At 41.5% G+C, this 23,075-nt stretch overlaps 1 protein-coding gene across 5 annotated transcripts in view; it reads left to right on the forward strand.

Annotated features, from left to right (window-relative positions):
* stard13b (StAR-related lipid transfer (START) domain containing 13b) overlaps window positions 1–23,075 on the forward strand; it is an 89,957-nt gene that overhangs the window by 60,976 nt on the left and 5,906 nt on the right. For 3 of the 5 annotated variants that reach the window (XM_044032752.1, XM_044032754.1, XM_044032753.1), the window contains 4 exons: window positions 16,061–16,132; window positions 18,617–18,698; window positions 20,892–20,955; window positions 21,656–22,992. In XM_044032752.1, coding sequence (XP_043888687.1) covers window positions 16,061–16,132; window positions 18,617–18,698; window positions 20,892–20,955; window positions 21,656–22,992 — 1,555 coding nt within the window. Of the gene's footprint in view, window positions 1–11,583; window positions 11,761–14,627; window positions 14,671–16,060; window positions 16,133–18,616; window positions 18,699–20,891; window positions 20,956–21,655; window positions 22,993–23,075 lie in introns of those variants that run through there. The other 2 variants (XM_044032755.1, XM_044032756.1) reach the window with 2 other exon arrangements.

The raw sequence follows: 23,075 nt of genomic DNA on the forward strand, positions 1-23,075 counted from the left end.
ACGGACGCAGATGTAAAAAATTGGGCCAAAACTATTTCTAATTGAATCCAAATAAAAAACAGAGCTGTGAACAGATCTGATTTATCAACACGTCTCTGTACTTCCTCCTCTTAATCCCACAGTTCAACCAGAAGCCAAAAAAAAAACGAGTCGATGATTTTATAATCTTGTAATAAACTAGGAATAAAAAGCACCCATGTGTTCACATTGTTGGCCTGTAGGTGGCAGTCTCAGCTCGTCTCTGTCCACGTTTCCGTGTGTGTTGGTTCCAGTCAGCGACGAGGTAAACTTGACAGCGGCCACGTGCGGCTGCTAATCATTAGCTTAGGGCAGATTTCGCAAATGCCTCGGCTTCACTGTAACAGGAACACGGAGTCACACATTAACAGAGTCGACGTGGAAAATCTCTCCTGTTCTCAGGTCTGTGACATTCCACAGATTAGAGAAAATGCAGATTCACATGAACCAGAAAAAAAACAAGAAAACACTTTCACTGATAAAGCAAATAAGGTAAAAACATATGTAATGAAGGGAAAAGTAATGCGTGTGCTTAGGGGGTTTTAAGGATTGGCGAAACAGGTAGAAATACAGTTTATATCACAAATATTTACATTTAAATTTACATTTCACCGAGTAAAATTTAGGTTTATTTCAATGTAGATTCTCTCTCTCTCAATTTTCTTGGAAGAAGTTGCAGTTTTTAAGAAACCTACAAGTCCACTTAGTACAGATAACTAACTTTTGTGTGGAAGTACTAACGTTTGATCATGATTGGATTTCAGTGACATACTTGCTGTTACACTCTACATATGTACACATCATGTGAAGTCCAGCACTTGACTGCCCCTCTGTGGTCAAACCAGGCCAGTACATGTCAAGAAAATGGAAAAACTGACAGACACAAAGGCAGCACACACACACACACACACACAGCCCACAGACATTCAGCTAATGCTGCCTCACTTTATAGCCTAAGGGTGTCTGAACACAATCTGTCACATATGGCATGACATATGGACCCTTTATTTTCTAGTGGTATTTTCTAAAATGAGACATATCGTGGACAGCGAGGGGACGGGAGAGTTCCTCCTCAGCTGACTTTGTCTGATCCGCAGCAGTTTTAAGTCTCTTTGACACTAATCAGTGTCCATATGTCAGTAATTTCCCAAACTGGGATAACCTGTACACAGAGAGATTATGTGGACATTTCTGAAGGATTAGGTAAATTGGACACTCTAGATTGACACTGTGATGGACTGGTAATCTGTCCAGGGTGTGACCCTGCCTTTCACCCTATGTCGAAAAACTGAAATTGGAATCAGAGATGACCAAATTCAGTAAAACTGACCCCAAAGATTACTAAAATTAGTAAAAACAAAAATTGTAAAATTGACCCCAAAGATTACTGAAATGAGTAAAAATAATTGTAAAATTGACCCCTAAGATTACTGAAATAAGTGAAACTGACCCAAAAGATTACTGAAATGAGTAAAAATTTGTAAAATTGACCCCAAAGATTACTGAAATGAGTCAAATTGATCCCAAAGATTAGTGAAATTAGTGAAATTGACCCTAAAGATGACCAAAATTAGTAAAAATTTGTAAAATTTTAGTTGTCTGACAGCTGAGGGTATGAAATATTTGGCGAATTCTTCCACTCTGGGGCAAAAGAAACTGGTGACCTCAGTGTAGAACTCATGATCGTTGATAATACGATCTACTGCCACAATATGAACACTGATCACTCTATTATTAGTTTTTTTTTCCCCCCAATCTAATTTCAAAGTAGATGCATCCAGGTCACACTTTAATGCCAGCTGTGAACAGTCCTAACAGAGTCATTATGTCAGCAGGTCTGTAGCACGAGTCCTGTCCCAGAGGCCGTTCACTTTGATGTCGTTAATGAGGACCAGCGTCCCCTAGGGATGGCTCCATGCTTTTATTGTAAAAGTCTTGAGAGGGCTTTCTCACGGTAGGGGCACTTGTTCTGACATTGGCCCCCTCTCTCTACCCTCTTCCCAGAGAAGACGGGAACCCCTCGTTGTCCCCTCTGGGATCCGGTCCAAATGACAGAAGGGAGGTGGACCCAGCAGAGTTTCTTCTGGATGTTTTTCTTCTCCTCTTTTTTTTTTTTTTTTTTTGCCCACACCCTGCACTTTACTGAGCCGTGGCTTGACATCATTTGTTAGTTTACAGTATTTTTATACCGATTATTATCCCCGGGCTTGCGCAACGCGTGCTGCTGTTAACTTTCCAGTCAATCTTTTTCCATGTCTCCATGAGTCAGGATCTGAGGTCGGTGTCAGTAATTCATAGTTGTCCCGCTTTAGTTGTGTTATACGCCACTCTCGGAAAACCAAATTACAGTGTTTATATAGACTATCAAAGGGAAGCAAGAATTACAGCCCAACAACTGTATATTATGAGTGGGAAAAACAGCATGACATGGCGAGGCGCACACACGGCTCGACATAAAACACGACATGTATGGACATCGAATCAGGGGAGAGAAAAAAAGAAACAAAAACACGCACAAGACAACACACCTCGAGGCACAGGATTTGTTGGCGACGCAGTTAACTGCAAGACCACATGGACGAGAGGAATCCAACTGTAGGACACGAGGGACAACGAGGAGGGAACAAACGAATCAGAGATGGAGGGAGAGGGAGGAGAAAAGAGAGGGAAAGCTCAAATCGCCGCTCCCTTTTCCAGGCAAACTACGGTGGCCTTCACACATCCTCTGCAAGCTCTAGGTCAGCCGATGAGGTTTCCATAGATACCGATTGAGCATATACTGGGTAACACGGTTCTCAAACTGTGGTGTGTGTACCACAGTTTGAAGCTTTGCTTTGCTTCTCAAAGCAAAGCAAAATTTATACGGTTTTATAAATTTATAACACAAATGGACAAGTAAGAATGTAAGCACAACCCGGACCTAAAGCAAACACATAAATGGCTGTTTCAAACGCTACGTAAAGTGATTATACACATATGAAAACATACTTATGGCCAGTATATTCCATTTCTGCCCATAAAACCCTCCCAAATGTTACACCGCGGGCCTTTAAAAGTCCTCACATCTGGACTGAAGGCAGCAAAGTTGCCCACAAGTATTTACCTCCCCTTATCCGTTCCATCAGACGACCATAACTATTCATGTGCTTCCCGGGAAGATTTGCCTTAATTGGCTTCATCAGAAGAACATTTTTTGTCATGAGGAGGGGGAATAAAAAGACAACAGGGGATCAGTTTTTGGTTTTTTTTTGCCGAAAAGAGACCTGGTCAGCATCTTCACAGATGTGTGTTATCAGCCAGCTTATTCACCCAGAACCCTTATTTATTTTCATGTGGATAAAAGCTGAGCTGACCAACAAACACAATGATGATTATTCTGCAAAGATCAATGTCGGGTTGAAGAAATAGTCTGTGATTTTTTTTGGGTGGTGGTTCGTGTGTGTGTGTGTGTGTGGGGAGGGCTACGTCGAAAATGAAATGAAGAAGGAAATCTCCGAAAGCCAAAGTTGATGTTTTTATCACCAATGAAAGCAAATCCTTCATAAAAGCCTCCAGGACGGTTGTGAAAACACTTTAACATGCGTGGGAACATGGCCGCAGTCCAGGGTCTGGAAGTGTTTAGCATGAGCATTGTGCCTTTGGAAGTTGTTACGGTATGAATTTCACAGAAATCCTTGCTGATTGATTTCTGCGCCATTCAGAGTGATGCCAGTAAAGCGCGCGGGTGGGACGAGTGGATTGGGGGAATTTCGCAGAGACGTCTCCTCCTTCCTCGATGCACGAGGTGAAAGGTTCCCGTTTCTCGTAAAGAAAGTGTCTGCTGTATTCTGTAGTGTGACCAATGGGGGAAGAAGAAGAAGAACACCTGTCTGTAAAGCTGCAGCGCTCTCAGTGGTGTGGTGTCGGCTACATTATACACAGATATTACATATAACCACTTTAAAATGTGCAATAATCCGCATCCACACTATTTTTTATGACAGAACTTGCACCACAGCTAATCATTTTTACAAATAAAAGGCAGGGACGTCACTTCTATTCTTTAAAAAACTAATTAAATAGAGTAAAATTCATAATGTGAGCTCTGTTTTTGTCGTTAAATATGCTGGTGGACTGCTAACGCCTGCTTCGTTGGCAGAAAAGAGTACACTGGACTGTAGCACCTGACTAGCTTAGCATGCTAATGCATCTCATCGTGCTTTCAGACTGACGCGGTTCTGGTTCTACGCTCGTCTTCACAACGCAGAATATAACAGAGCCACTGATACCACTCTTCCTCAAGAATGTCAATTTTTCTGGTCCCAAACCACTTTTGTTTTCGGTTCAAAATTAGGTTCGGGAACCAGAACCTGCCGGTATGGGAGGGCTATCAGTTATAGAGCTGCATTCCATTTAACGGAAGTCAGAACTGGGAATTTACCATAACGTATCTTGAGCTCTACGCGGTATTTTACGCCCTCAAACATCATATCAAAGCAGCATACAGTTAAAAATGAAACAGTACGTTCTTTTGAAAGAAACCTTGGAAATTTCTAGTAGAAAGACACTTTTTAAGTGTTTTCAACAGCCTGGCTCCGAATCTACAGCCACTTTAGAGGACAATGAGTCAGCAGAAAAATGTTGTAGCTGCAACTACAACATGTTAGCCTGAGGCTAACATTACTCCCACTGGTAATTGAAGGATTTTGGAGAATTAGCAGATATTACGGTTACAGCGTGGGTATCACATTACAGTTTACAATGCTCATGATATTTTTCTACTAGCATCTTTTACAAGTTTACAAGTTAGGTAGGCAGCTTTAGCTTGCTAGCACCCCAATTCGGCTCACGTTCGTCTGTTAAATATTGACATTTTAGGCACTTCCTTTGCTAAATGTTGGAGATTAACGCACGTTGTCTTTTTAGTATCGGCGCCGCTCGCTTAGAACCTCGAAAATAAAACACCAGGTACTAGCCATCCCGCTGCCTTAGCTGCAGGTTGTTTCCTTCAGTCTGTAGAATGTGATTTACATATAATAATTTTTCACGCTTTCATAAATATTCAGTTATTTTATGAAAACAGAACTGCATCGTGGAAAACCCCCCACTATTAGTGTGAGTGTGTATCGACAACTCTCTCTGGCTTCGTTTTTGCTAAATCAACTCGGGGGAATCCACATGTGTTTGAGTGTGAGAAACTTTGATGAAAACGGCAACAGCTTGAACTCTGAAGCCTTGGCTTTTTATTCAGAGGCAAAATAACCCCAAACATCACATCCCATTATTTGTCATCCCGGCTGTGACACTCGACACGGTTCCAGACGGCGATCGGTTTACCAGCCAGGGTTCAGAGGTAATTTATAAATCCTTCAGTGAAAAGCTATTTGTGGCTGTGGATGAGACCTGAGGCCTCGCTCTGATCATCTTTTCCATTTCTCTCCCCGGGTTTATTGGCGCACGTATGATGGTGATGTGTCTACTTTTGGAAACGACGTGGAGTGATTTTTCCTTCGTGTTTACTGGATCATCCTGACCCGGTTTTAGCAGTGTCAGTGCCATGTTGACTTTGACTGTGTTTCTCAGGCCGAATAAATCAGCTTTGACTTTTTATTATGAGAATCTCTAATTGTTTATTTTTTTGTTCAGTCATGATTTTTATCATATCCTCACTCATTCACTGCCTAAAACTCACAAAAGGACAAAACTAACAGTTTGAAATGTTGTATCTTAGACATTTGAAGTGGTTTTAATAAACTTAAACTGGTTTCTTTCACTCTGGAGTGAAAAATAAATAATACATTATATACATATATCATAATAATTCATATTGATTGATTTGATCTCAGGGCATCTCACCCAGCTTTTACATATCTGTATTTTAAGTTTGTTAAATTAGGGCTGAACAATGATTAAATGAAGCCTTTTAAAATAGTAACTTGAAACAAATGGAATTTATTGCACGTAAAAAAAAAAGAAATATTGAAGGAACCTTTTGAAATGACCTCAAAATAACTATAGAGTTTTGTAGATTGTATATATCTTTACTCACGCTGTGTGCTCGGGGACAGGAAGTCGGACGCCACTGCAACATTAAAAGTTATTTTCAGAATAAAATATAATAAGTTATCGTTTTGTTTCGTTTATTTTTGTTTTTTGGGACCATACTCGTAAATTGAAACGCAGGTTTAAAAGAATTGCACAGCCCTAATGATAGAAACTCGATTTTTAATAATAAAGACATTTGAAATGATTTGAAGGATAATCCGTATAAACACACAACACAGCATGTGACCTGGCAATGTTTGACCGGTATCTCCAGATTTTCTGGGCAGAGAGAGGGAGAGTGTATGGGCTGTTGACCCTGCAGATGAAAGGCTCCTCTCTCTGGGTGTCCCCTCAGAGGTGAAGGAGAGTGTTACCACAGCTGTGATGCTCTTGTTTGAATTCAATACAGGAACCTCAGGAGGAAAACACAGCCCCGATGACTTTTGACCCAGCAGGCTTTGGCTACGGTCAACAACAGCAGCTCGCATACTTCTGTTATTTACCCTCAGAATCAATGAGCTCTGGCTGTGTGTGTGTGTGTGTGCGTGCTTGTATTCATTACGTCTAAAGGACCTTTTCTGGCATAAACACTGACCTTGTCGGGACCACAACCTGGTCCTAATGAATGAGGCGGAACCTCATTTCTGAGGAACTGGTTAAGATTAGAGCTAAGATTAGGTTAGGTTAAGATTATTCAAGGGTTAGTCATGAATTGGTTATGGTTAAGGTCAGTGCAGTTTTTCCCATATCTTTTCCTGTGATTTGAACCAATATTCAGTGTACAAGTACCAGTATATATGTTGTAGGTATAAAAAAAGGCCAGTTGACACAGCAATGACTGCTTGTTATTGGCCACAACTCCACTATGAGCTGAAATTGAAACGTTAAGTTAGGCTTATTTTCACATTCACCTTCTTGTAAATCCCCTGCTCTTCCCTGAAACTTCACTGTTATTGATTCTCTTTGGTTGAACTTTTTAAAAGTAAACACAGCAAATACAGAGGAAAGAATCTGGCCCAGTTGTACCTGAATGTTCAAATACTGTATGTTTTTAGACGTGTTCGTTTTGGTCTTCGATGTCTTCGTCATCCGCTCATTTCCGCAGTGGTACGTACTAACCCTACGTCGTTGAATGCGAGCAAATCTCTCCGTAGAGACTCCGAATGGCATAACACGGTCCAATCGATGAAGAAAGTATGCGGAATAAGCACGCGGAACACCTGGCTGACATGGATTTTATGCTTTCAGGAACAATGGGCACGTATGTGCGCTAACGTAACTCTCAACGGATACGGAATGCGGAATTTATGACGTGGTTTTGGACATTTTAATCAAGGATGGATGGAAAATTTAACCTTCAAACGAGTGACTTGAAAATGCTGTCTAGCTCGCCTCCATGTAGTCCCTAGTGGTTTATTTTAAATTGCCACAAGGGGGAGTCTGCATCTTTCCAATCAAGGAAATTGGCAGCCATGGAAACTTAAGTTAAAGATTATACGAGAAAAGCTCCCGGAATGGATGGAGAGGTTGAGTCCGCATGTGTGGAACGCTACGTTGACATGGACTTACAGGGACGTATACGTAGATCTCCACGAATACATAACCACGGAATTCATGACCTGGCCTGGGACATTAAATGATCCCTCGCAATACAAGATTTACGGAAATACGGGATGGAGTCCGTACGATATACGGAACCGCGGATTCTTTTTCCCTGAGCTGGCATCTGTGTTTGTCCTCCAGGAGTCCATGAGATCTTTGTGGTACCCTCTTGTTGCTGGAGACGCTGAGGTCCGCTGAAAGGATCCGGACTCCACAGGTCACCGTGGACCACAGGTCCGAGACTCAGTCACTCATTTGTATTTGAGGAAATTTCACTTTGGGTATCTTGGCAACCAACGCCGCCGCCTTGGAGCTGATCATTGTAGACCTGCGTCCCCCCGTGTGGACGGGGATGAGGACAGGTCTCCTCTGTGTCGCACACACACACACACAGCACAGGATCAAATGAAGCGGCTGGAAGTCTGTGCGTGATTCAACACAGACTCTGTAATTACTCGGCCGGCTCATGTGTCAATTACTACACGAAGAATAAAGTCGCGTTGACAAAAGGCCCAGTGTTGTTTCTCGTCTTTGAGGACAGATAATCTCCGAGATTTGACTGCCGTCCTTTGTTTCGCCGCCGCGCCGCCTCACAGAGGATGAGACTTGCTGTGAAGTGTTGTGATAATAGTGAGTGACGGCTACTGTTCTGCTCGTGACATAATGCAGCACTTTGTTCCTCAGGAGGAGGAAGTGAAGTCTTTGTTTAAGTCTCGCTTACAAAACACATTTTTATTGGAACGCTTCGATTTTATCAGGGGGTTTTTGGCAACTGTTTTACACGGAATCTGTTTATATTTCACATCTCTGCTTTGATTTTTCAATTAGTTTTCTTGAACGTTTCATTGGATTCTTCTTCTTTTTCTTATTATATAATCTAACCTTGGGAAAAAGGATGAAATGATTGAATATTTTCTGTTTTCCTTTGCTCCACAAAAAGATTAAATTTAAATCAATGAATACATTTTCACTTGTGGGCAAAAGAAGACATTTTTTGGTCCAAATATTTTGGAGAAAACAACCGACAGACGCAGCCATTTCATATCATTTAAATAAATAAAAACCTTGTACATGCGGGATTATCGATGAATAATCGAGTGTTCTGATCATTGATTGTTTTTGTGATTAAAATAAGTGAAAATAAACAAATAAATAACAAAGAATTTGAGAACATCACAGGCGGATGCTGCCACTTTAGTATAATTTAACTATTTCAGATGATAAGACAATTACTTTTGGACATTTTCGTTCAGTCCTTCAGCTCCGTTTCCTGCGATTACGCTCTCGCCACGATCGCAGCTTCCTGCGGCTGTGCGCTGTGAGACAGACGGGGAAATGTCGGGGGCTAATTTTGGGCACATGACACATCAGATGTTGTGGTTTCAATGGGACAGTGTGTGTGTGTGTGTGTGTGTGTGTCTCGTCTTACTGTTTTACAGTAAAGGCTGTTGACTGGGTGACTGAGTGTCTGTGTGTAATTAGCATCATAAAGGAGGGAGAGGAAGGGGGTGAGGAAGAGAGAGGCCTTTCCTTCATTCCTCACAGTGTGATGACACCTCTCTCCGCCAGCCGGCTACTTCTGGAATCTTTTTCCTCTCTGTCCATATGATTGTCTCGTTCTCTCTCTGTGTGTGTGTGTGTGTGTGTTTTGTGCTCCAGGTGTTTCTGATAAAAGCCGCTTCAGTGCTGCGTTGTAGTCTGTGTGGTTTTTGACTGATGTGTTTGGGCCGCCTCGTCTGGCTGATTCACGCCGTCGTCTCTGCCACGGAGCGGCGGCGTGTGGGGGAGGAGGAGGAGGAGGAGGAGGAGGAGGAGGAATGGACAGACACATTTGTAACCCTGTGTACAGTTAGTTAGTACTTTATAAATTCAAACGGTTTGTTTTCTGAGGGCTTTCAGAGCCGCTCGGCGATATGTGTGCCGAGGGCCTGTGACTGTTTAAAGTGTCTCGTGAAGGTTGGCCAGAGTGGATCCTGTTGCGTCACCGCTGTCTGTCTGTCTGTCTTTATATCGAGTCCTGGCTCCAGCAGGTCAGAAGAGAAGTGTTTTACAAGAGGAAATGGCAGAAGCGTCACAAAGAGACGTGAGGGGCCTTCATCTGGATTTCTACTTAAGCCTATCGGGGGATCATGGAACGATGTGATGTCCTTAAATAATCACGAGCCCAGACATTTAAGATGCTGGTCATTTTATCTAGACACTTTCCTCTCTTTTTTTTTTATCTTAGTGTGATATAATCTAAGAACTGAGCAATGGATATTAAAAAAAACAGTTAAAGTTAAAGTTTTAGCAATAAAGGAAGCAGATGCTGTAGATTACAGTCACATTGGACGTGTTTCCACCAGCTCGACTCGGCATGGTTGTGTTTCCATTAGTGATTGTACTTGGTTTTAGGGCTGCATCTAATAATTATTTTTATTTTTTGGTTCACATTCCGAGATTAGAAAATATTCACATTCCGAGATTAGAAATTGTTCACATTCCGAGATTAGAAATTGTTCATATTCTGAGATTGGAAAATATTCACATTCATACATCAGTGTTGACCAAACCTTGAAATCATGATGTTCTCAAATGTCTTTTGAGTTTTAATGATTCTTTTTGTCAAAAAGAAAAACCCTCTAAAACCGATTAATCGATTATCAAATTAGTTGATGATTAATCTAGTCATCGATTAATTCGAATAATCATTGCAGCCTTACGTTTTTCGAGTACCAGGTACTTTTCTTTTAGTACCTACTAGGGCAGAGTACGTACTATGCGTTTTGTTGCCAGACTGCCGGCCAATGATCAGATCTGCTCAGAGTGCCATCCTAAATCCTAAATTTAGGATGTCTAAGTCGCACATAGTTATTCCGATTTTAACCAAACTTGGTACTCTCGTTGCTCTCATCATTCCAAACTGATTTCTAATGCACTTCCATTAGCTCCACCAACCCAGACGTCAGCTATTTTGGAAAAACAAAAATGGCAAGTCTACGCATTTGAACAAATTTGTCCTAGCACGTTTGAGCTAGCTGCGCCAAACTCGGTCCATACGTTCTAGACAAGTTGATGATTAAAAGTTATCAAAAGATTTTCTTTAGGTCAAAAGGCGTGGCCTCAGCACTTCGACAAATTTGGCGTTAAAATGGCAGGAGAATGACTTTAAAATTCCACGAGTTTAGTTAAAATGTAGAAAATTTCGCTTTTTTTTAACAACTTTCCAACAGCATTTGCGTCAATTTAAAGGTTGACTGAAAGAGGGAAGGAAGTAGAAGAAACAAAGTAGGAAGAACTCTCTTTTCACGCACAGGTAACGTGGTGTGAAAACACACGAGGCAGACGTTGATTGTCTTCCTGAAGCTGCGGACTGTGTTTTCAGGTCTTACGTGTGAAATCTCTTATCCGATATTGTTTGAGAAAGTGTCTTTTCTGATGTCCTGCGAGCGAGTCGTTCTCTGTTTGGCGTGAACTCGCGCTGTCGTCTGACTCCGCTGACTCAGATCTGTGAAAGAGGCTGAGAGTGGATCACTCTGATGATGTCTTAGTGCGGAGTCCTGCGGGGTCGGAATGCCTCGGCGTGATTCACTGCAGCTGACTGCTGACGGGTTTATGTCATGGTTTTCCCCGACTTTCTGCTGCCTGTGTTTTTTCCATTTCTGTCTTTGATCTACTGGGACACAAAGACTCATGTTTGTTTGAAAGGAAAATGTCAAAATGCATGGAAAACAAAAGAATATATTATTAAAGGAGGGGTTAATCCTCTGTGTTTTCTTGAGAAACGTGTCAGAAATGTGCTGAGTGGGGTTTGGAGGAGTTGTTGTGGGTAGGAGGGAAGTGAGGAGCTGAGGGAGGGAGGGAAGGAGGGTAAACGTTAAGGCAGCCTGACACAGGAAGGGGTGGGCTGAAGGAGAGATTTAGTGTTGGGGACCGGCATATGGTGGGGTTGGGGGCAGATGGAAAGAGAGGAGGAGAAAGACGGAGCTTGTGGGTTGTGAGTTCAAACTGCAAGCTGTGTTCGGAGAGGGAGCAGGAATGTGGCTCGGCGTGGGAATGAAGATGCTGCTGTGACACGCTCGAGTCTTTATGGATTTATGAAACACCCTCGCGCTGTCTTTATGATGAAAATATCCCGTAAGTACGCAGCGATTTCCTTGCTTGTGGAAGGATCTTTGGAGGGAGGACAAGTTAAGGCCTTTATGCCTCAGTGATGAGCCAAGTCTCTCTTATCTCTTTTGAACGATTCTGGAAACTTTACACAAACAACAATAATAATCAGTATCTGCCTCGGTTATTGGTCAAAATCAACAGGTCAGATATTGGAATAATAGAAAAACTATTTCAATGAGCATTAAAAGTAATTTAAAAAGCACCAAAAGAGTCATGTTTATGTCTTTTTTATGACAGAAGAATATGTGTCTTTCAAATGGCAGGTAGTAAAGTGGCGAGGTTGTAAAAACATCGGCACAAATGTGTCGTTTACAGTTTAGTAGTTTAAAAGATGTAAATACGGACATTGGTTGGCATTTAGTGTGGCTTTTTAAAGAAGTGACGGAACTGGTAAGAACACTATTTTAATTGAAAGTTTGTGCTCTATTTACCTTTTCTTTTTTAAAGAATAGACTTTACGTACTACGTGATTGACCACATAGACACTATAATGCAGCTTTGCAACTGCAGCGAAACACTCTGTTCATCAAATACTTAATGTAATGTAATGTAAAACAAGTTCTCTGAAATTCCAGCTCCTTAAATGTGAATTATTTCCTGTTTTGTCGCTAAATATGACAAAGAAATGGTTACAAATTGAATATTTTTAGTTTGTGGAATGAAACAGGACATTGTCTGACATTTAATGAACAGATTGTCATTTTTATCATGTTTTAATTTTGGTCCGTTTTACCCGTCATGCAACTGTTTCTGCTGAAACGTGAAATGTGTTTTAAAACATACACGGATATTGGTTGACATTTGAGGAGTTTCAGGTAAATTTGACCGTTTTCTTTGTCATTAGAAACTGGCTTTAACTCTGGTAAATATGCTTGTAAAAGAGATATTTTTTCACCTCAGAGATTAAGATTATAATGATTTAAAAAAAAAGAGCACAGAGTATAAACCTCTGCCAAAGGCTTTGAACATTTGAGCACCTGAAACGTTTACATTTTCATCCACTGGATCCAGAAGAACTTTCTGGATCTGTGTAGAACTTAACCTGATTTAAACTATAACCATCTTACCTAAACATGACAAAATTCATCCTGATCTGTGAACATGTCGCTGAGACGTCTGAACTTGTTCAATGGGACTAAATTTGAATTTCCACGTAATCCGTACCACGGAATAAACTTAGTCTGATACTAGTGTCCTGATCCTGTATAGACGTGCCAAATTTCATTCTAATCTGATTAATTTCTTGAAATGTTTTTCTCATCAGTGGATAGATTATAGGGATGGCACAATACCCCCTATTTCATTTTGTGTGGCCACCACCAATACCACAAACTCTGCCAATATTGACATCAGTCTGATGACTATGAAGCTGGTTAACAACACATTTGTGTCATTTCCGCCTATTTCAAATTAGGAAATATTCACGTTTAAGAAGATGAAAAGTCAACGAAAATAGAAAATATTCACATTTAAGAAGCCGAAAAATCAAAGAAAGTAGAAATGTTCATATTTAAGAAGCTGAAAAATCAAAGAAAGTAGAAATATTCATATACAAGAAGCTGAAAAATCACAGAAACTAGAAAATATTCACATTAAAGAAGCCGAAAAATCAGAAACGTAAACATTCCTCGGATAATTCCGATTGATCAGTCAAAAACTGTACACAGGAGGTTGCTTCAAACAAAGCTTCCTTGTTGGAGGTAATATAATAATGATAATAATAATAAGAATGAATGAATGCATGAACTTGATTTATTGTTTTTCCACAAGAACATGAGCTGAAACCTCACGGACAAGACTCTGGAAAGATTTCGCTGGACCGTAAAAGCCTTTAAAACGGTGGTGACTTTTGGCGCACTTATGCCATCTATCTCTCCCCTGCAGACACATTGCGTGACACGCTGTATCTCTCGGCGATGAATTGCATAATCCGTGTCCTTTTAGCATTGCGTAAAAGCGAAATGAAAAAAAAAGAGACGAGAGTCAAATCCGCTCTCCACCTCCTCCACACCACCCTCTGCCACATTTAGCTGTAACTGGGCCATTGTGTCACAGCCAAACTGGGTTTCATCTCATTGTGCAGCTGTAATTTTATACTGTATGCGCTTGTTTTAAAAGCTGCGGGGTTTTGTGGAGAGCAAACACTCACAAGTTCTCATTCTTTGGCACGATGCCCGCCCCAGCCCTTTTATCCACAAGAGATTTCCTGAGAGCGAGAGAGAAAGAGGATGAGAGGACAGAATGTCTCCGTGTCGCGTTACAGAATGCCAATCGGGGAGGAATTCCCAGCTCGTGTTACTCACTCCCAGTGGTCCAACCTGTGGTTGTGGGACACTGGAGGAGGACGACACTGGCTGAGCTCTGGCCACACAGGCCTGGTATTATCCACCTGGGAGGGGTGACAGAAACTCTAGCGATGATAGAGGTGGGAACAGAGCAGAGAGGCTCCACATGTTGACTTAACATGCTGGTTAAACTGTATGTTGTTGTTTTCTCCTCCCTCTCGTCATCCAAGGACACAGGGAAATGTTAATATTGACTCAGTTGTGGCTCCGACTGAAGCCCAATGTCGCGCTTTATTGATCTTTCCCAGTGACGCCGGTGCGTAGGTGAGCCGCGGATCCAACAGTTCAGGCGATAGCAGTGATCTCCAGTGCGAGGCTACTGCGGTGGTGGTAATTACGCGTTATGGCGGCGCGTGATGAATGAAGCGTGGCTCGTGTTTCAGAGGCTCAGTGTGACAGTGGAGCTCCCACCGCGACCTCAGATTGTCGTCGTCCGCGCAGCTTGTTGTTGTGTTATGTTTTCTTGGACGTGATGGTTTTTGATTTTTTGTGTTGAGGAGAGAGTTTGACTGTTGTGTCGTTGGAACTGGTAAGAACACTATTTTAATTGAAAATCTGTGCTTTGTTGACTTTTTTTTAAGTGTAATAGATTTTACGTACTACGTAATTAACCACATAGACATAATGCAGCTTTGTGACTACAGGGAAACACTCTGTTCTTCAAATAATCACTAAATTCTCTCAATTGATCCATGAATGTTGAGTAAAGTGTAGTAAAACACTATAGTTTGAAGCTTTTTTCATGACTAAAAACAAGATTTCTGATTGTCACAGCTTTTTAAATATGAATATTTTCTAAAAACAAGACATTGGTGAACACGATCATTTCCAGGTTTGACAAACACTGATCAACATTTTTCTGAGATTTTATGGACCAAAACGATTCCTCTATTAATCGAGAAAACAATCGACAGATTCATTGATTATGGAAAACAATCGTTAGTCGCGGCTCCATAGTAATATAATGTATGTTTTTAAGATATTTCAAACAAGTTCTCTGACTTTTCGGTCTCCTTAAATGTGAGTTATTTCTAGTTTCTTCTTCTTAAACAAGATAATTATGTACAGCATCTAAAAAAGGACATAAAATGCGATTAACTTAGGCCACTATTGTGAAATGTGTATTAAAACGTGCGCAACGGATCCTCAAATCGTTGTTTCTCCGCACAGTTTCCTCATTTAAAGGTGACATGTATTGTACAACAGCGTATTTTTAGCATTTAAAAGAGATTACACGAGTAGGTTTGCCAGATTTGACAAATGATGTAAATCAAATCCCACATAATCAGCATAAATCCAATTAATTGTGAAAATAATCCAGTTTACTGTAAGCAGTTGAAATGTATGCATTTCTTGATAACTGCCAACAAATCCCATTCAAGTTTATCAGTTTCTTTATGTTAATATGCCGTAATCCAATTGGATTGCAAACATCTACACATTTCTGCATCGTCTTTTATTTTTTATAAACATTGGAGCTATTTGGTTGATTTTAGAGAGTCAGCAACAGGTTGGAGATTGATAGTGAGCGAGTGGCTGCCGGTAATCGTGTTTATAATGAGATCACTAATCTTATTTCAAGAGGTGAAACATGGATAATCAGAGGAAATGATCATTGTCATGGTCATTTTAACGTGGGATATCTCATTCAGATAGGATATAATGTGTATAAAATAGAATAGAAAGCGCATTTTTAATAGTTAACTGGATTTATTGTGCAATAATTTACTGTTGCAATGATGACTTGATTAACTTATTATGTCATATTGACATAATACCATCAAAATATCTTCTTATAATGTCATGGGATTGTCTCTTTATCCATTTTGGCGTATAATAAATTCTCCAAAGTAAAAGAGACAACACGCAGTTATGTAAGGCGGCATGTTACTCAAGTGTTTAATGTTCTTGTGTTTCAGAAATTGAGGCGAAAGAGGCGTGCGACTGGCTGAGGGCGGCAGGATTTCCCCAGTATGCTCAACTCTTTGAAGGTAACAAAAAAAAATCACTCGGTACATTCTCATGTACGCATTCATCGAACACCGGCATAGATTCACTGATGATACAGAACATTTCTGTGAATGACAAGATTTATGTAACCTATTCTGTGAAGTAAATTGGCTTAAAACCTTTCCAGAACTTAAAATTCATAGAAATGGACCATTTCATTTTGTTTAAGGTCAATTTTAAGCACTTTCAAAGTCACATTTTTCCAGCACTTTATATCCAAATGTCAATACATATAGTCATTATAATAATTTAACTCTTTTAATCACAAAAAATAACTAAACACTGCTTCTGTCTGTCTGTCCATCCGTCTGTCTGTACTCACCCCCCCAATGCTTTCAGTGTAGACATTTGTTTGTATTTGAAGGTTACGTACTACAGCTTTAAGCATGAAACCTAATGGGGGTGTTGATTTTCGATTGTGACTGAACGATTATTTGCAGCGTCACCCGATCCGACGCCCTCGTCACCGGCACCGACACACCACATTCACCGCTTACATAATGAGCCTCATTTACACAAGTGTCCTCAGGAGGTCTCGGTCCGGGGACTCCGGGTCGCCCAGACACCACAACAGAAGCGGAACGCCGGCCGCTTTTAGACCCTAATCTTCTCCAAGCTACGGTTACTACATAAACATGTCGTCTCTGCGCTGCTTCAAGACTGAAGTCATGGGAAGAAAGGGCTTTTATCAGAGCTTAAAGAAACTCTGCTCCCTCAGATCTTTGCGTTGGCGCCAGACGTTTGATGTGCTTTGGTGCAATACATTTGTTTGCTGACAGTTTCTAGATAGTAGGAACAGAACTGCCCAGTGTTTTGTGCCGGTAAAGGCTGCTGGAAATGCAACCGGATGTTCTGGATGTTGTGTTTTGGACACAGGCTTGTGGCATAAATCGCTATTATATCGCTATCAAACGTGTCTTTCATGTCTTTGCCTGGTCGCGGTTTTGATAATGAGTAAAAGTGGGCAAATAATGAGCTATTCATGATAACATAAACATAACATAACATAAAATTGCGCAAATTAACAACTCTTCTTCACTTTTATCCCCGTTATTTGTGGTTCAGCAGAATTGGACAATATTTATTGGCAATTTTATTGTTTCTAACATGTAGAAATATCCTTTTTTTTAAACATTAAAAAGTAAAAGAATCTAAAATTAAAGGTAACAGCTATGTTTTAAGTATTTTATATAGGTTATGATCAGGTAGAATATAGAAAAAAATATATTTTTAGGGTAAATAGATGTCTTTTCCTGGTTTTAAAGGCTGTTACATAAAGTTGTACAAGTTAACAACTCTTCTTCACTTTAAAGCCCTGTTATTTGTGTTACAGCAGAATTGGACAATATTTATTGGCAATTTCATTGTTTCTAACATGTAGAAATATCCTTTTTTTTTAAACATTAAAAAGTAAAAGAATCTAAAATTAAAGGTAACAGCTATGTTTTAAGTATTTTATATAGATTATGATCAGGTAGAATATAGAAAAAAATATATTTTTAGGGTAAAAAGATGTCTTTTCCTGGTTTTAAAGGCTGTTGCATAAAGTTGTACAAGTTAACAACTCTTCTTCACTTTAAAGCCCTGTTATTTGTGTTACAGCAGAATTGGACAATATTTATTGGCAATTTTATTGTTTCTAACAAATATCCTATTTTTAAAGCATTAAAAACACGTCATCTGAAATTAAAGGTAACGGCTATGTAAGTATTTTATAGAGATTATGGTCACGTAGAATATAAAAAAAATATTGTATTTTTAGTGTAAATTTACTTTCACTCTAGAGCAGGGGTCTCAAACTCAGTATATTATATCAAGATATTCTTGATATAACTATATTTGTGAAGCCATTTCACCGAATTTCAAAATAAGTGCGTTTGTATTGCTATGGAATAAGATATCATTTACCATAAAAACATTTATGACGCAAAAAAAACCATTCATTAAGACATTATTAAATTGGGATCTCTGCTACTGATGCTGTCATGTTAGCAGAGCACAACCCCCCCCCAAAACAAAAACATCATGAGCTCAGAGAAAAGCTTTAAATTGAGCTGCATCTCATAAAAATGTCAAGATCTGACTTGTCAGTCGTATTTTCTTTTTCTCTTAATTGGAAAAGACGCTCATGATGAGCTCTGAAATGATGAAATCGGTGATATAAAGTTGTTTCGGAGGCCTGTGGTACATTATGTCCCCCAAAGAACAGTCACTGCTGTTTCTGCTTTTCATAAAAATGTAATGACTTCACATAAATGTGGTGGAATGTCAAATTCAGGACTCCGAGCACAGTGTAGCCCGAGTCACTGTCATTATTTGGGCAAATTACGTCTCTCTTCATTAGCATTGCGTACAAAGCGGGTTTGACGGTTGCCCAGCCGTGTGTCAGTGTTCGTGTGGAAAAGCTTGTGGTTTCTAGATCTTTCCCTAATAATGCTGATCTGCTCCGTTTCTTTTCCCCACAGATTCCCAATTTCCAATCGACATTTCTCCGGTGAAGAGAGATCATGACTTTCTGGACAAAGATCTTGTGGAACCTCTTTGCAGGTAGCCAGACTTTTGACTGTACCACTTTCTTGTACTGCATTTCCAAGGTGTTGTGGATTAAGAGGCTTGTGAAGAAAATTAAAATGTCTCTGTCATTACTTTTGCCAAAGAAGTTGTGTTTTTGGCCGTGTTTGTCTGTTTTTAAGCAGCATAACACAAGAAGTATTGGCTGGATTCAGATAAACCTTTATGGGGATGTTGATTATGGCCTAAAGGAAGACGTTAAGAGATTTTGTGGTGATCTGGATCCAGATTTGTTTTCAAGAAAATCAATCGCTAACCTTTGGAGATGGGGAACGGTATTGACACTGTGGGAAAATGAGCAGCTCTGGTTGAGGCTGAGTGCTTACTCTAGTTTGTAATTTGATTAATTCGGTCCATCACCATCAGTCCTCCAACTGTCACGCATGAGAGAGCCTTGGCAGGAGACTCCTCGTCCAAACATTGATTTCACTCTGATGTAACTGCTTGAAAACTATCGAGCGCCTCCCCCTCCGTCCTCATTTGCCAGAGAGTGCAAAGAATATAAAAGTACACAAAGTCAATAACTGGTGGTTCCACATCACTCCTTTAAAGACCGGGACGGTTCGACCAAGCCCCCGTGAAAATGCCACTTCATTTACCACCACTGGTAACCATGGCAACCGTCCAGAGGGGCAGCGCGAAGGGAGCGCCTCGCGCGGCTCGATATATATATATATACGCTGTGACTCTAAACAACCCCCGAAAGCAACTCATCTGAATTCCAAACCAGGCCATGGGATAAATAGAGGACAATTGGAAACAGTTCCACCTCCAATGCCGATTCTGTCCGCCGACTTCCCAGCGTCTCTATGGCAACGTGAGGACGGCTTTGTTTGTCGGTTACAACGCCGTCAGTCTCGTGTGCGAAAATAAACACACCGCCCGACCGGGGGGGTGTCTCTGACAGGAGCTAAACTTGTAGATATTTCATGTATGTGAGAGCGCTCTCTCGCTCCCTCTGATCCCCGACTGAGCAGACCTCCTGTTGTAGCAACCACACTGAAAACTCTCCAGGCCTGTGGAATAAGGGGGCCCCCTGGCTCAGAAATCCTGCTATCTACTGTAACAATCATGGGAACTTCTTGTCCGCCTAATCCCTCGTCTCATCTGCAGCCCTACAGCAAAGTCATATCCTCAGTCTGGGGCCATTAACTGCCACAGAACAATACCGTCAAGTCTGAGAAAGGGACCGCTCGCAATATCTGGCGGTGTTGAACCGTGTCATTATCTCACCACAAATTAGTTTCTGAAGGCGCAGTGAGCTGTGCTGTGTTACTGTATGTCGTCACCTTTTTCCTCTGTGCCATTGTTGGGCAAGTGTGGTTATTTGTATTTCTATATATACACATATATATATATAGATGTAGATAAACCTCAGTTGAACACTCACAAAACCTTGACTCACATACCGCATGTTTTCCAAGGCTGTGGCTGCACTGTTTATTGCAGTGCTTGGAAATATCTCCAAGGGAGTTGGTTTCTAGTGACACTGTGAGAACTGACAGCATGATCTTATGTCTTCAGACTCGAGTGGAACTATCACTCGAAAATCATGTGTCCACTCAAGAGTCACGAGGGAAATTCAAGTGGCCCCATAAGAACCTGGTCGAGCATTTGGCCGACCACAGTGTTGATGTTTTGCAAAATCAAACGTTCAGAGGCTCCGATTGGACAATAGCAGCTGTCCATCACACTGGTGTCCACCCATGTGTATCTTTTCCTGTAAAATGTGGCATCATTTACAAGATTGACATCATGTTTTATTGAAGAAGGGCTGCTTTGAGACATGGACTCCTCAGGAAAATCCCCATTTTCCCATCGTCTTCCATTCAAGCCCGACCCCGGATTCACCTTTCTGAAAATGACTCTTCAAGCCCTCACCGTCAATTAGATCCAACCACAAGAGACAGAGAACAGAGCGTCTGACAATTACCAGCTTTCATTAGGTTTAGGATGATAATGCATGAATGGAAACAGCGTTTCCCTCTGGGTCTGGTCGTGCTGTATCCAGAACAAAGGCTGATCAGGTTAAGACTGAAATAGCCACCGAGATGGGGGTTTTATTCTCAGACTGCTCGTTAGATTAGAGGAGAGTGTTCTGCTGTTTTTGTCTTCTCCTGTTTGGGTCGGAACACTTGTTCATCCTCGGGCTTGTGTTTTGTGTTTCAGGCGACTCAACACCTTGAACAAGTGTGCCTCTATGAAGCTTGACGTGAACCTCCCGAAGAAGAAAGTAAGTGTTGACGTGTGAACTGTGGTTAGTTTGACACAGCACTTTATTTAGTTTAGTAAATAATATTCTTTAATCCCCTGATTGTTCATTCACGTGTGAACAAATTACCCAGACTTTATTTTATTTTGAAATTCAACACGTTGCTCTTGGGCTTTGTTATTACTTTACTCGATATTATTGGGTTTCATTTCTATAGAGGGATAGGATGAACATCAGTGTCGTCGTAACTTACAAACGAACATGGGCTTAAGTTACGGCATGTACGTTCTTAATGGCCCCGTCCGCTTAACCTAGATTAAGAGATATTTGAGAATCGCGCCATTGTTGTCTCCAGCCCTTTCTGAGTATCTTTGATTTTTATCAGTCCCCACACTGTAATTTAGCCTGCGGGCCTGACATTTATGACCTTTTCATGTCTTGGGCTATTTATGGAAAGAGGATTCAATTGAAAGGAATGGTTTGTCTGGTGTTATATCACCGTGCTCGGATTGTATAATGTTATAAATTCCGAGCAGACGCATCCTTTAGCAATTTCCTTCATTTCCTATTTTACTGTTGGCGTGTGACACTAAACAGGCCTCACTATGAAAGCTCACTGAAAAAATTATGTTAATTAGTCTACAATTAAGTTTTGGATGACCATAAATAGAAACATTGTTTACAAAGAACTGACATAATGTACTCCCGTCTTTCTCCCCAGAGTGAAGACTCTGATGAAGAAGACCTGTTTGCCATTAGTGACAAATGGACCTTTGAGTGGAGCAGCCGTCGCTGGTCGAGGTTACAGGATATTGACTGTCTGCTGGGAGACCAAAGAGAGGACCAGCCCTACAGGGACGGCTTACCTCTGAGGACCACCACCAGCAGTGAGAGTGTTCTGACCGACCTCAGTGAGCCCGAGGTCTCGTCTTTGCACAGCGAGAGCAGCGGGGGCAGCGGCCACCGGGGCCTCAGCACAGAGGACTCGGACTGCTCCAACCGCACCTGCTCAGACTCTGCAGCGATGCCGGACTCCACTGCCCTCACGATGCCTCACATCCCCAAAGAGATTGCTCACTACAAGCACGGCAGGACGAGCCGCACCCGCGCCAAGGACTTCTTGAAGCGCATGGAAACGCTTCGCTCTCGAGGAACTCTGGGGAGCGGCCGTAAGACGTTAGTCATCAGTTCTCCAGTGGTGCAGCAGGAAGCCCAGGCACTGAAGACGCTGCACTGTGTTGAAATCCTAAACGGAGACGGGGATGAGACTCCAGAGCCACTGTCCAATAAAGTCCCTCCGTCCCAGTGTAGCAGTGACGGTAGCTGCCATTCTAGTGGCAGCGCCGTCAGCACGCCCAGCTTGAAAGAGAATAAGCCCCATCGGTCCGACTACAAACGTAGTGGTATGTATTTGGAGGATGTAGACATATTTTCAGACACGCAGGTGAATAAAGTGGCAGAAGAAAACCGCAGGAATGAATTTTGCTCCTATGAAGACTTGGTAGTCCACATTCCTAAAGACCACAAGCCAGGGACCTTCCCAAAGGCACTCTCTATAGAAAGCCTGTCCCCAACCATTGGGGCCTCTATAAATTGGCACACAGGCAGCATGCACCTGGACTCCTCGCTCATTTCATCAAGGCCTGTCACCCAGTGCAGCTCCAGAGGTAGCCGCATCAGTGTGTATGACAATGTTCCCGGCTCACATCTGTACGCCAGCACTGGAGACCTGATAGATCTGGAGAAGGAGGACCTCTTTCCTCACCTGGACGATATCTTGTTGCATGTCAATGGTCTTCAGCAGATAGTGGACCACTGGTCTAAGAATGTGTTACCTGGAGGAGAAGGGATGTTGCAAGTGGATGGCGTGAGGGAAAGTACAGTAGGTCTCCAGTCCTCTAGTCAGATCACACTGGACTTTGAGGGGAATTCAGTCACTGAAAGCCAGACGACGCCAAGTGACGGGGACAGAGACCGGGTATCGCTTGAGACGGAATCGACGAGGCTCAGGGAACGGAGGGATTCTGGAGTAGGTGCTTCACTCACGCGACCCAATCGGTAAGTGAACTGGCAACAAAAGAAATCACACAAGTTAATTTCCCCTTTGAACAAAAGCGAGAAGTCATTTTCTTTTTCTCTAT

Source organism: Solea senegalensis, linkage group LG8 (genome assembly GCF_019176455.1).
Source record: "Solea senegalensis isolate Sse05_10M linkage group LG8, IFAPA_SoseM_1, whole genome shotgun sequence".
NCBI classification, from domain to species: domain Eukaryota; kingdom Metazoa; phylum Chordata; class Actinopteri; order Pleuronectiformes; family Soleidae; genus Solea; species Solea senegalensis.